Genomic DNA, 14,656 nt, shown 5'->3' with positions numbered 1-14,656 from the left:
TTTTTATCTATCGATAATCCCTATGTTTTCTGCCTGCATGTGATAAGGTCTAAGGAGGTGCGTTTCCTGTCCTTATTTATTCTCACTTGCTGCCGCCTGGCGGCACCAGGACTCAATAACGAATACTCGACCCTCGAACCCATCAAGTCCAGGAACAGCCGAAAATAGGCTGTCCTCGCATCGCCTCCTGCTGTTTATTTCCCGCTCTTTACCTTCAAAGCCTTCCTTAAGAACTTTCAAGCCTCTCTTCAGAGATTTTCCTGGACAGAGAAACCTCACCGTAAACAAACCAAAATGCAAAGCCCTAATGGTTTGAAGGTGGGACAGGGAGGATGATTCTATCGGGAGTAAACCTAACTCAGGGGCCCTTTAAGAGTGTCCAGAGGACAGAAGAATCGCCGATGCCTCCCCGGGCTAGGGTCCTGGCGTCAGGGACAGCCGACACCAGTCGTTCACATGGTCCAGAAGGCGCCCTGAGTAGCAGCCTGGACCAAGGCATCTTCTCTAGACCCGCATCCTCGCTAGTTCCCACCCAGTGTAGCGCCGGGGGCGGGGCGCGGCATGGCGCTGGTGCACTGCGCATGCGCAGCGGGCTCAAAGATTTCTGCAGGCCTCCGTGGAAGCATGAAGACGGCCGCGGGGTCTGGGGAGGTCCACGTTGATGGGCGGCCGAAGCTGGGACTGTGTGTCCTCTGCGGCTTGCCGGCGGCCGGAAAGTCGACCTTCGCGCGTGCTCTGGCCCTCCGGCTGCGGCAGGAGCGGGGCTGGGCCGTGGGCGTCCTCTCCTACGACGATCTGCTGCCCCCCGCGCTCCCGGACCGCGCTGGCACACAGCTTCGGGTCAGCACCGAGTAGGTGGGGCGGGCAGGTACGCAGACCCGGCCCAGGCAGTGGGGCTGTGGGTTGTTGACCGAGAGCCGCCCTGGATCCTGATTCAGCAGTGCCAGTGTAGGAAGGGAAGCCTGACCAGAGCTGGAGACGTGGGGAGCTGGTTAGCTCCGCTCTAGGAGACGTAGACCTGTGTCTCGAAAGTTATGTTACAGGGCTAAGGGCCATGCTCTGTAGAGGTTTTTATGCAAGTTTAGTACGTTCACATATTGTATATTCTATGCAGTGGAGCTTTAAGACAAGGCCTAGTTATGTTGCCGGGATTGGTCCCAAACTCCAGGGCTCAAGGATCATCCTGACACCGCCTCTCATGTATCTGGGACTACAGGTGCCACCTCCAAGTCCTATGTCAGAGTGAAGTTTTGAGTTTAGTTTACAAGGTGAACGTTCTAGTCAGATACCTCCTGATAACAATCCTTTGGGTAGTTTATCCCAAGACAAAAGAAAGGATCTCTTAAAAAAAAAAAAAAAAGGTTCTGCTTATAGCTGGTTAAAACCAGATTTTGTGGGACTTCAGCTCTGTACCATTTTGGAACTCCCATGAGCATAAAGAATAAAAGTGATAACAAAATTGCTAGGTCCCTCCAAGGAAAATTTACCAGATGAAGGGTCTGGTCTGCCACTAGTATTGGAAAAGGTGGTGCTTTCTTTGTACAGTCAGATGGAGTAATAAGCTTGACTTGTATGCGCCAAGTATATACTTCTTAATTCCTGCACTTACATCCCAGTGAGGTGAACCTGATAGAAGCACATGGAAGCAGATCACATGGTGGAGTAGAGTCCAGTCTCCAGTTGTATCAGTTGTATACTTACTCTAAAGCAGTATCTTTTGAGATCTTCTGAAATCTTAAATTGTTCCATTTGATGGTTAGTGCTTAAGTGTAGACAAGTCACATGAATTAAAGGCAAATAGAATGACTCCACTCTGTAAGTATATACAAAGAAAAAAATATACAAAGATGCATGTATTTGGTATGTGAAAAAATTCTGGATTTCTCCATCAGAATTTGTCTGCTACTTCAGTTTTGGTTGTGGGGGGAGGGAAGCAGTATTGTAATTGGGAGTTACTTGTATGGTAGTAGTCTCACCACTTTGGATAAAGATAAAAGTTATTGATGTGGATTGTTTTTCCTTCACCTTATTACTGTGAATAATACTCTCCCCCTCCAGATCTCACTTGGTCACTGTGATTAGAAAATCTCCCCCCTTTAGGACGTAGCACAAATTTCCTTCTCAGTGGGTTTATCTGGTGTACTTTTATGTGGACAAGGCAGGAGAAGAATTCATCTCCTCTCCTTTTGTATTTCCTCCAGGCTTGACTTCAGAACTATAGTGCTCCCCACCACCCCTCCCAAAACAAGATGACTTGTATTCTCAAGCTCCTTATTTCCTCCTATCTGTTTCTGCCATCTCTCCCAATCTCACAGTCCAGTTGTTCTTAGCCTGAGGTCTTTGCATCTTGACCAAAGTCCCTTCCAACTGACTTATCTTGCTGTCCCTTTTCATTTCAAGGACAAACCAACATTGTTATATCTTAGGTTGTTTTAGCTCAGCAGGATATTGATTTTGGCTTCTTTGTTCTCCTATATGGTAGAGGGTATTCATGTTCATGTATTCACTCATTCATTCATTCACTTAAAATATATTTCTGGAACGCCTGTCAGCCTCTCTGCTGGAGGCTGGGTGATCTAGCAGGAAGAGATATGAAGGTGTGCATAGATATCTGATGTAAGCCCTGTTAGAGTAAGGACAATATACAGAGTGGGGCTGGACTGCTTTCTACATGATTGAATCTGAGAAGGCTTCACACAGCCCCGGAGGCATTGGGGATATTCCAGGCAGCGGGTTCAGGACCTATGAAGACAGGAAGGTATGAGAAACAAGGCATCTGTTGAGAACTTCCAATGTTTCAGTATTTTGAGCTGAAATTTTACATGAGGACAGGATGACCAGCCTGCTGTCCAAAGCCTAAACTAAATTTCAATTCTTTGTTGTTTTTTGTAGCCATCCCAGTGGAAAATGTTTCGACAAGAACTGTTAAAGCACCTGGAATGCTTTCTTGTGGCGGTCATTAGTGGGGGTCAGATGTCTGCCCCACCCAACAGGAGTGAAGCCGTGTGGGAAGATTTTATAACTTGCTTAAAGAACCAGTATTTGATCATTTCTGCAGCAGCTCATGAGGCCCAGCCTTGCCACCTCTTGGCAAAAACTGCTGTTTCTAGACCTTTGTTTTTGGTATTAGATGACAACTTTTATTACCAAAGTATGAGATATGAAGTCTACCAACTGGCTCGGAAATGTAATTAAAGCATTATTTTCTTATACATGGAAACATCGATTCGCATATGTCAAATCACAGCTGCCTTTAGTGAGCATTTAATTGGATTAGGTTTATATGGATTTAATTTTTAAAGGGAGTGTTCAGTATTGCAAATGGAGTTTTTCCTGCTTCATCTGGGTCTAGTATATATTTATTTCACATTTCTGGAGAGACAGACTGGTAACTTGATCATTTTAAACCTGTTTTCAGATTCACTAGGCTTTTGCCAGCTCTTTTTAGATTGTCCCCTGGAAACGTGTTTGCTGAGGAATGGCCAGAGACCCCAGCCACTGCCTAATGAGACCATCCACCTCATGGAGAAAAAGATAGAAAAGCCTGACCCTGAGAAAAATGCCTGGGAACACAACAGCCTCACAATTCAGAGTTCAGCATGTTCTTTGGAGGCCAGGTATCCTGCTCTAAGCCTTCTTAGTGCTCTCCTGTGGGTACCCCGTAAAACATGCTTAACGGTATGGGACTGGCCATTCTCCCACAGGCCTTGGGGAGTTGTGTGGAGCAACAGACTAAATTGAGAAAGGTCACCAAACTGAGATTTGAATCCAAGTTTTTTGTTTTGTTTTTTATAAATGTCTGCTTTTAACTGTTCAAATTGTAATGTCTCAGGCTGGGGTGATAACTCAGTGAGTAAAGCACTCGCTGCATTGGAGTTCAAATCCCCAGCACTCATGTAAAGTTGGGCATAGCTACTCACATCTATGATCCCAGAGGTGGTGCCTGCTGACCAGCCAGTCTAGTAAGAGACCCTGTCTTTTGGTATTCTTTTTTTAAGTGATTTTTTTATTTTTTATTTTACTTATTTATTTGGTTTTTCAAGACAGGGTTTCTCTGTTATAGGCCTAGCTGTCCTGGAACTTACTTTGTAGACCAGGCTGGCCTTGAACTCACAGAGATCCACCTGCCTCTGCTTCTCAAGTGCAGGGATTAAAGGCGTGCACCACCACACTGGGCTCTGTCCTTTGGTGTTCTTGTTAAAGCTGCCTAAAGGGGCTGTGCAGTGTTTTTGTACAGATCTATGAGCTGGAGGTGCAGCTCAGTGGTCCAGTGCCTGCAGCCTGTGCAAAGCCGTAGCTTGAACCCTAGCACTCTCCAAAAGTTTTAAGTGTAATAAAACTAATAATGGGTTTTTGATTTGTCCTAGAACTCTCTATAGTTACCCTGCCCGTGTGTCTGTGTGTGTGTGTGTGTGTGTGTGTGTGTGTGTGTGTGTGTGTGCAGCCTGTGGACTCTGGTATCATTTTCCATTGGTGATATATCTGGAGAATTTTGGAACAATTTATTTTTCTTAGAAATTTCATGAATGATGGAAATGTTCTCTGCTTTGTCTAGTATGGGAGCAGCTAGCCATGAGTGTTATTGAACACTGAAATGTATTTAATGCAACTGAATACCTGAGTTGTTAATTTAATATAGCCTCATATGGCTACAAACTGTGCTGTTGAACAGTGTAGCTCTTAAGATACACTGTGCACGTTTCTTTAGTTTAATTTTTAAGCTTTAATTTCCTCACTTTCCTCCCCACTCCCATTGGTACTCCCCTCCCCCATTCCTTCTCAAATCTACAGCCTCTTTATTATTGTCATATATACATACATATGTATGTATATTTACACACAGTACATAAATACAACCTGCTGAGTCTGTTTAGTGTTGATTGTATGTACGTGATTTCAGAGCTCACAACTTGGTATTGGATAACCAATTAGGGTGCTCATCCCTAGGGAAAGTATTCTCTCTCTCTCTCTCTCTCTCTCTCTCTCTCTCTCTCTCTCTCTCTCTCTCTCTCAGCAGTCATTAGTCGCCTATAGTTCTTTGTCTAGGGACGGGTCCCATTAGAATTCCCCCTTCCAAGTTAGCGCGTCTATTGGTGTTGTCATAGTTCAGGTCTTATTTAAGCAGGTAAATTGTCAAGATAATCACAGATATGGCTTCTATGTCATTGCTAGGAGATATAATCTCACAGCACATTTTCTGGTCCACTGGCTCTTATGATCTTTCTGTCTCTTCTATGATGTTTACCTGAACCTTGAGTACAGGAATTGTGTTGTAGATGTATCCACTGAGGCACCCCATGACTGCTTGTTGTCTGCATTTTGAGCACTTGTAATGGCCTCAATTGGCTGCAAAGAGAAATGTCTTTGATGAGGGGTGAAAGCTGCACTTATACGTGGATATAAGGACAAGTATTTAGAATGCTGTTGGGAAATTATACTGGTTTACTAAAGTGGTGGTAGTAGGTTCTCTTCTAAGGTCCATGGCCTCACTAGTCCTAGGTTTCCAGTATCAGACAGATTTCCTTTCAGTTGAGTGGGCCTGAAGTCCAATTAAGACAGTTGTTGGGTACTGCCAAGAAATGACTGCCACTATTGTACCTTTAGGGATATTGTGCCATGCTGGTTTTAAGCTAAATTCATTCTTTGAATGTCTTTAAACAGACTTAACAGTACATTTTCTATATAGTTTATAAATTTCACATACCTAAAACAAAACAGAACTAGCACTTAGATTACTATTGTTTATACAGTTCATGAAATAAGCCACTGGTGAGATTTCCAGTTTTCCAAAACAAGGTCTCAGTATGTAGACTAGGCTGGCCCTGAACTCATGATCCTGCTTCAGCCTCCCAAGTCCTGGGATTGTAGATAGGTGTGTGTACATCATCAATGGATTGCTGTCCTTTCTGGAGCTCTTATGTATGTTTTTTCCTTTGGCAGCAAGTGGTTGATTGAGGTATTATTAGAATGGTACCAGTTGATCTTCACTGCCTTGACACCAGTGAGATGTGGGCCAGCAGAATGTGGGTCTCTGTAGCCACTTTCAGCCCCTACTGTAATGTGCAGTTTTGTCCCAGGTCTTATGAACTTGGTCAGGTTATTTGTGCTTATGCAATAGCCACAGGGCAATTGAAGCGGGTAGTGTCGAGTCTGGAGTCCCATATTACAAACTGAGAAGTAATCTAATAAATGTAACTTTCCCTGGCTTCTCTAAAGTAATAACTACTTGGCACATACTACATGTTGGCTGTGGTTCTGGACACTTTACAGTGCCATTCCATCTTCATAACCTTTTAAGGGTAAAAAAATGCATAAAAATTCCATTTTATGCTGGGATAACTGAGGCCCAGGTAAATCAAGTAACATGCCCAGGAAGTGAGTGGCAGAACCATGGGACTGAGTGCAGTCACATTCTAGAGCCTGAACTCCTCCAAATGATTTGAAATATGAAGGTGAAAATGTTACATTGTACACTCCCTGGCTTATAACTTCAGTTCCGATCCCTGTACTCTAAGTAAAACCCAACTTCTGCTCATGACTTACGTGATAACCTAATAACTACCCCACCACCATTACAAACCAGCCTCCTATGCTCTGTGGGCACAAAGAACTCGTTCTTCTTTCCAGGCCCTGGTGTTTGTAGTCCAGTTTGCCCTAACTGCCTGGCTCAGCTGTCTAACTGGAGTGAATAATGGTTATCTGGCCACCTAGTCTCTCAGCACAATCATTGTATTGTCTTTACTTAGCCACTAATCACTGTCCAGTATTATGTTTGTGCTCAGTGGTTTACTTGTCTCACTCCATTCCATTTTCAGGATTGGAGTGGTTAGGCACTTTGTTATACCCCCAGATTAGCTGTTTCACTGATGTAGCTTTATAGTGTTTACCTATGAGATGCTCAGTATAGATTTACTGAATCAATTCTACCTGAGTTCTCTAGGGACCACTGGCTAGTGAGGAAATTTGTTAATCCTTATCTAGTAAATGAGCAGAAGCCAGAAGTAAACACCATCTTTCTTGAGGGACTAGGAGTTTTAAAAGCCTACAGTCCAGGATGTAATAGGGGAAGAGACTGCTTATTGGCAAGAGTCTTAAAAAATTAGCTTTATGAGGTAGGAATGGCTTGTAATTTGTTTTGAGTGAGCTTCACTTAACGTTCAAGTGGAAGATGGCTTCCAGATCACTTAGTTTACTCCCTTTCAATAAGGACCTTGGATGACAGTTTTGCTCTCCTGCATTCAACCTAGTATTATTGATGCAGGTTCTTTAAAAGCAAATGTTTTATAAGAAGGATTGATGATACTTCATCTCACTTTCTCTGTAGCCTGGAGGTGACTGATTTGTTACTTACTGCTTTGGAAAACCCCATAAAATGTGCTGAGGACAATGCGGAACAAAAGGTAAATGCTCCAGTTAGACTTGGTGCACATGAGAAGGAAGAACTCTTTTGCAGGGTGACAGCAAGAGAAAAGTATAAGACGGTCTGTTAGCGGAATGGCCCTGCACCAGCCTTTGGCTTCTGACATCCAGTCAGTGAGCTGCTGAGGGCCAGTGCCAGCCGGTCACAGACCCATGGTGAATGTTCAGAAATGCTGAACCTTATTTTGGTGACTTAAAGTGGGCAATAATGGAAGCATTTACACCATCAAAGCACAGAAACACTACATATAGGTTGGAGGAAGTTGTTCTTTCTAGAAAGCCAGTTATTGCACACTCACCAGCATACCTACTTTACAACTAGTCAGGATTCATTTGGATTTTCTGCGAGAGAAAACAAACAGAAAAGCCACTGTGGCTTTTCTTTTGGTCCCTTCAAATGAGTCTATACCTTGGTCATTTACTTTATAAACTATTCCCAATAAACAATATCTATATCACACAGGAAACAGACAGACTTATTTGTTCTACTAACATCCTCCATAAAGCTGATGAGACATTCCGAAGAACCATCTCTCAGACAATGAAGGAAGCCAAAGGTATGTTGACTGGTCTGTACTGTCTAGATGCTGGGCTGCTCTTTCTTGCTGTCACCAGACACCAGACACAGCATCTCAGTTTAACACTTGCTGTTTGGTTACATAGCTAGACCGTCCCCTGGAACTAAGTATTTAACTATTTCATTCATTTTTATTGAGTGGCCTCTTTTTTTCATTAGACTTTTTCTTAGATACCAGGGAATCAATAGGAAGCAGAACATTTTAGTGAGGAGACAGACAAAAAGGTAATTAATTATATGAATATGTCAGTCCCTTGAAGTAGAGTAGTAGATTGATTTTTAAGAGTAATTAGGGTGCTGGAGAGGTGGCTTAGGGATTAAGGGTACTCTGGGGTCAGGGGTAAGACAAGCATGGGATTTGAACAAGGTCACTGTATTATAAATATGAATAAGATTTAAAAATAAATAATAATGTTTCAGCTATCTGGTAATTATAGCTTTTTCAATAGTTGCTTTAGGTCTTGAGTATTTAACTCCTTGCTATGCTTAAATTTGTTTTAAAAACAAAACAGAGCATGGCAGTGGTGGTGTATCCCTTTAATCCCAGCATTTGGGAGGCAGAGGCAGGCAGATCTCAGTGAGTTCAAGGCCAGCCTGGTCTACAAAGTGAGTTCCAGGACAATCAGGACTATTACACAAAGAAACTGTCTCAAAAAACAAACAAAAGAACAAAAAGAAAAAAGAAAACAGCAGCTAACATTTATTTAACTCCTTTGATGTGCTACTCTTTACAATCTTGTAATTTTATAAATGAGAACAACAATGGAGATTCACGGTGAATCAAGTAACTTTCCCAAAGCTGAACAGCTGCTAAATTTGGGGGCAACCTGGACGAAGTTAATTCTGATTCCAGTCTGTTGTTACGCTCCCTGCCTTTATTGTCACTTTCATAACAGCTGGGGACACTGAAAAGGACGGTGTGTTAACCACACCATAGTTTTCACATTCTCTTTATCCATGAGCATACATAGATTTTTACGTCAGAAATGGTGTGTGATACAGTGTATAAATGCAGGCACATTTGGAAACAAGTTTCACAAACACCTCTTCATATTTAATGGAATGTTTTATTTTCTCATTTTAGAATACCTGTTGCCACTCATTAATAAATTACAATCCAAAACTTCTAACACAGGATTGGAACAGAAATGCTAGTGTAAATTAGAACAGAGCAGAAGCCATTCTAGCTTTTTCTCAGCCATTTGCCTCTTGTTCTGTTTTATGCCCAAATCACTCAGCACTCCTACCCACTGGGAAAATGGAGACTTTTCTGGAGGGCAGAGGAGTGAGTACTAGTTTCTAAATGTGTGCTTGAATAAAACTGAAAATTCCATTTCTCTGCCATCAAGAAAGTGAGATGACAGCCCTCACATGGGATGAAACTCTTGCAAATATTTCATGAGAAACTTGAATATATAAATATAAATATATAGAGAACTCTTTACTATGCAGTAACATACTGGTAAACCAACCTTAAAATGGACAAATATCTACATAGACATCTTTTTCCCAAGGGAGATACAGAGATGACCAATATTCAAATGAAGACGTGTTTAAAATTTAGTAACCAGCAAAATACAGATCAAAACCATAGGAGATAGCAATTAACAGCCATTAGAATGGCCAGAACGAGAAGGTCCAAGACTTGTTGAGGATGTGGACAAATCAACCTTCCCATCATACTGATGGAAATATAAAATGATCCTGCTGCTTTGGAAACAGCCAGGCAGTCCTTCTAATGTCATTACCATGTGGCCCAGCTATTCTGCTCCATGGTGATAGGTTTGAGAGAAATGAAAACATAATGTTGATACAAAGCCAGTTTATAGCAGAACTATTCATGATAGCCAAAAGGTAGAAACACCCCAACCGCCAGCACCTGACAAATGGATAAATACAATGAGGTCGCTCATACAGTGGAATGTTGTGTAGCTGTAAACAGGACTAAAATACTGATCAGGATAGAACATGGGGAACCTTGAAAACATCCAAACTAAAAGTAGTCATATGAATATCCAGAACTGGAAATCACAACAAAAGGGTAGTGGTGGGTAGAGAAGTGGGGTAGAGAAGGGCAACTGCCAGAGGTTTTGCTTTTAATGTTGTGAAAATGTTCTAAAATTAACTGTGCTGATGATTGCACATATGTGAATATTCTAAAAGCCCTTTTTTTTTTGGAGACAGGGTAGCTCTGGCTGTCCTGGAACTCTTTGTAGACTAGGCTGGCCTGAACTCACATATCTACCTGCCTCTGCCTCCCCAGTACTGGGATTGAAATGCCACTATGCAAGTTAAACCATTACATTTTGATACATTTATGGTGAGTTATATCTCAATAAAGCTAATTTCAGATGCTCAGTAACACTACCCATATGGCAGTGCCTGGTAGCACATTTCCATCATCATAGAAAAGTTACTTGGGACAACTGTTCAAATGTATTATTTATCAGCTTTAAAAATCCAAATTGTCATTTTATTTTTCAAAGCAAGAGATGGTAAAATAGGTACCTTGGCTCAAAAATAGTCCACTGTGGCACTGCAAGCCTTTAATCCTGGCACTTGAGAGGCAGAAGCATGCCAGCTATGTGAGTTTAGGGTCAGCTTGATCTACGTAGTGAAGTCCAGGCCAGCCAGTGCTACACAGTGATGTCTCAAAAAAACAGGCAACCAAACAAAAAACACAAAAACAACCTTTTAGGGGGGGCTAGAAAGATGGGTCAGTAGTTAAGAGCACTTGCTATTTTTTGCAGAAGACCTGTGTTCAGTTCCCAGCACTGACATGGTGGTTCACAACCATCTATAACTCCAAGAATGAGAGATCTTATGCCCTCTTTTGGCCTCTGTGAGCATTAGGCATGGTAGTGGTGCACATATATACATGCAGGAAAAACATTCAAATATAAAATATAAAAATAAAATCTTAAAAATATATATCCTTTCAGGTTTGTCTTTTTCTGCTCATATACCAGATTAATTAAACTGCCTATGGCTCTTGTTTTAGATGACTTCTCTAGATCACATTAATATTATTTCTTGTCCATAAATTATTACAATGCATCCTGATTGTTTATTGGAGAATCTGGCCTGTTTGATGTAATCAGATGGCAGCTCAGACAGGCTTACAGCAATAATCTGAGAATATCTTTGATTTTAGATGGGCAAATACCTCTTAATAACTTGAAGCGTCTAGCAGAAGAACTTAACAAGCTCAAAGCAGATTTTTTGGAAGACCTAAGACGAGGAAACAGAAAATATCTGTGCTTTCAGCAAACCACCGACTTATCAGATGTTATTTCTTCTTTTTGTGATGAGAGAGATACTGTTGTGCAGAAGTATTTTTCAAAGCAACATTAAACTTTCTGAATTTCTAATCAAATGTCTGACTTGGGTAAACTTTTGCAAACCATTTTGTATGGCTGGGTGTTTTCTAGACCAATACTGTGAACTGCCAAAGACCATTCTGAACATAAAAAAACAACCCAAAATGTCTATTTTCAAAGTTCGATTTACATGCTAGAAATTACTTCAGAGAGCTGCTTGTTAAATGTGACATAGATACCTGATGTAAGAGGCAGCCTTCCCCACTGATGTGCCATACTGGAGGGTACAGCAGGTTAAGCTGATTTGAGTAATGAGGAATGTATTAGTTACTGGCTTACAACTATGACGAAATACCTGACAGAAAACCCCTTGAAGGAGGACTGATTTATTTGAGCTCATAGCTTCAGGAGGTGGACATCTGGTGGGGAAGGCATGGCTGCTGGACTGGCTGTGTGCACAGTGGCAGAAGTTTGTGACTGTCGTCTCTCACACTGTGGACAAGGAAGCAGAGCTCTAGACCAGAATCCGAGGCAGATAAAACCTTCAAGGCCTGGCCTAGTGACTACTTCCACCAAGAAGTGCTGCATCCCCAAGGGTCTAGAAAACCAAGCTTCTGACTGCCAACCAAGTGAACAACAGAAGAGCCTACAGGGCACATTTCTCACTCAAACCATGACAATTAGAAATGAGTTTAGACCTATAGAGCTCTTTTGTTGTAAACTCATAACTCTTTCCATAATGGACTCTAGAAATTCAAACCAGCCAGCCATAAAATCCTTTATTAATATTTTATGTATCACAAATTATTTAAAAAAGTCAATTTGATTCTAGTTTTAAAAAAATCAAAGTCATTAGAAAGTGTTATTTTTTTTATTCATATATTACAAAAGCAAAGCATTATTCACAATAGGAACTACATACTAGATATAGTTACTTCAGCATGAAACTGCTTTCTTGATCCCTAAATAATATAATGTACCTTACAACTATAATTCAAGATTTACACCTTGTGTAGACAACATGTCCCATACATCCAGGCATCAACAAAAACAAGTTCTAGAAAGCATATGCCTACCCCCTAAGACTAATGAAAACATCTTTAGCAGGGAATTTAATTTTTTCTAATAATTCTTCATTTGATAAGTATTTTTGCAGAACTTAAAAGAGTTACTTCTGTTTATTTTTTGTTTCTCTTTTTAAGTAATATTCCCTTTGTCAAATAATTCTGCAGATGAATGGCAAACACATTTCTAAAATGAAACAGCACTAGAACTACCCAATGGAAAAATTTCAAAATAAAAGTCTAGTCTTCACTTGAATGTCAAGAAGTTGTAGCTACACATTACATTAGTAAAATCTGAAATAAAATTATTCCGTTAGTCTCTTCACAGTTTCTTAAAAAAATATTAGTGGAGATAAGTTACCAACTTTAAAAATCTAAACTTATGTTCACTGAACAAAAATAAATTTAGTTTCAGAACATTGCCTGTTAATGGCAAAGTACTATAAATAGTGCATGTTAAACTTTTCTCAACTCATTTCTATAAAACATTTGGTTAAAAATAAAATGAGGAACATATTTAATATTTAAGGAAAGAATCTAACATCTTTCCTAATACAGAATTTAACTCAGAATATTTAAGCAAAATCCTAAATCTTTAAAAGTACAATTTCAAAAAAGTTTCTAAGGTAGATTTGCTTCAAAATTTTAGTGCATTTATTTGTAGCTTTACACATCAACACCTTTGGAAGACCAACTGTGCTCTTTATGGTATTAGAAAATTAGGATTTTTTTCCTTCTAGCTTGTAATTATGAAAAGTCTTTTCCATGTTTAAAGTGAAATGTACTTTCAACACATTCATCTTTAGTTGTTAGGAAAACAGGATGCATATGTCACTGTTTGGCCCAGAGTGTAAAGATGATAAAGCTGGCTTTAAGGTGAGCATTTGGCTTCTGAGACTGCAGGGATGCCCAGCCTGGCAGGGAACTCTGTGCTCTAGCCATCTTCCTGCCGCGGCTTCCCAAGCAGCTGGGACTACAGGTACACAGCACCACACTGGGCTTCTTCCTCTCTCAGGGAAGCTTTCATTGTCTATCTGGGGGTATTGCTTTTAGTTGGATCAAACTTTAAAAATAGCAAAGTTTCCAAACAACAACCTGTCTCCTGGCAGCTGATAATCACTAAAGTCAAGTTATGTATTTAGAAAGTGTTGCACTAAAACTAATCTAACCAGTGAGTGATTTAAGCAACAGACCAAACTCACTTTCTAGAAAGTTAGGGTCACAAGAGAAAGTGTCTTCGGTGCTATGCTTTAACAGTGCAGTCAGGATGAGCCAACACTGGTAAAGCAAGCACAGGCACCCTCTGAATGGCTTTCGAGTGCTGGGAGGGAGGGCACAGATCCATTAACAGGGCACTTGGGGCTTAATGGGTAGACACCATCAATTTCCCTCTTATTTACTGTAAGAGGCATTTTTGGTTAATAAATCCTTGACAGGATATTTCTTTAAGAAGCCAATTAGGAATATTTTTAAAATATTAACCAAATTAAAAATGAAAATCTTGCAAAGTGCACAGAAACCAAGAGGAAGTGACAGTGTTTTATTGTTCTGCCAGGTCCTCCTCAGAGTAAGCTCATTACACAATACAAAAAACAGCTTCCTAGGTCAAACGAACCTCTAATTATCAACAAATTAAATGTCACATTTAAATGTGCTTTGTGTTAATTTTTTATCCTTTCCCACTGTGGTGACGGTCCCACTGTAACCTTACATGGCCTACTCCGCAGAGACTTGAAAGTAGGATCTGTTTGGGCATGTTTTCATTTTCATAGCCATTTCTTCCTTATCACATTGTTCTGGGTTTCTATACCCACCTTTCTTGGAAATTATGGGCAGAAGGCAGAAAAGAAACTTTGGAGATAGTTTTGAAGCATCTTAATAAGACAGATGAACCCCACTTCCTCTTTGGTCATCAAAGACTAGGAAGAATAAGATTATCAGTGTGGGTGTCAGTCTTACCTGACACCAATAATAGCTGAGTGCAGAATTTCAGTGGAAGATTCAGATTGAAAAGGCATCTAGCACTCTGATATATTTACCTGTGGCTTTAAAACAATAGTTAGAAATATATATAAAAACAATGAAAAGTTAACATGTTTAAACTAGACATTAAATGAACAGATATCTCCAATATCAAACACAATTTTCAACTTAGCCCCAAATTTCAACTTCCAGGACTTGCATTTTTATAATTTAAATTTGAAAAGAATTATTTTGTATTTCCCCTTGAAGAGAAAGATTTATTACACTGAAATAACTGTACTGTTTTTGGTTGA

At 40.5% G+C, this 14,656-nt stretch overlaps 1 protein-coding gene across 2 annotated transcripts; it reads left to right on the top strand.

Annotated features, from left to right (window-relative positions):
- Positions 1–601: 601 nt before the first annotated feature.
- On the top strand, positions 602–11,372 carry Pstk (phosphoseryl-tRNA kinase). Of its 2 annotated transcripts, XM_059265495.1 has the most exons (7): positions 602–840; positions 2,893–3,187; positions 3,419–3,617; positions 7,325–7,400; positions 7,883–7,976; positions 8,168–8,221; positions 11,151–11,255. In XM_059265495.1, exons 1-6 carry the CDS (start codon positions 625–627, stop codon positions 8,200–8,202), a joined length of 915 nt encoding a protein of 304 aa, XP_059121478.1. In that variant the 5' UTR covers positions 602–624; the 3' UTR covers positions 8,203–8,221; positions 11,151–11,255. The 2 variants fall into 2 exon arrangements, with proteins under 2 accessions (XP_059121478.1, XP_059121467.1); XM_059265484.1 differs by lacking the exon at positions 8,168–8,221 and having other exon boundaries at positions 11,151–11,372.
- Positions 11,373–14,656: the final 3,284 nt, after the last annotated feature.

Source organism: Peromyscus eremicus, chromosome 1, assembly GCF_949786415.1.
Source record: "Peromyscus eremicus chromosome 1, PerEre_H2_v1, whole genome shotgun sequence".
In the NCBI taxonomy this organism is placed as follows: domain Eukaryota; kingdom Metazoa; phylum Chordata; class Mammalia; order Rodentia; family Cricetidae; genus Peromyscus; species Peromyscus eremicus.
The sequence above is the reverse complement of the archived record's forward strand: the minus strand, read 5'-3'. Positions and strand labels throughout refer to the sequence as shown.

What these genes read in the sequence shown, in the direction of transcription:
- Pstk (XM_059265484.1), top strand. Translation starts at nt 625, where the DNA reads ATGAAGACGGCCGCGGGGTCTGGGGAGGTCCACGTTGATGGGCGGCCG. An exon ending in CTACCAACTGGCTCGGAAAT is followed by an intron (nt 3,188 to 3,418) that starts GTAATTAAAGCA and finishes ACCTGTTTTCAG; the next exon opens with ATTCACTAGGCTTTTGCCAG. An exon ending in GCATGTTCTTTGGAGGCCAG is followed by an intron (nt 3,618 to 7,324) that starts GTATCCTGCTCT and finishes CTTTCTCTGTAG; the next exon opens with CCTGGAGGTGACTGATTTGT.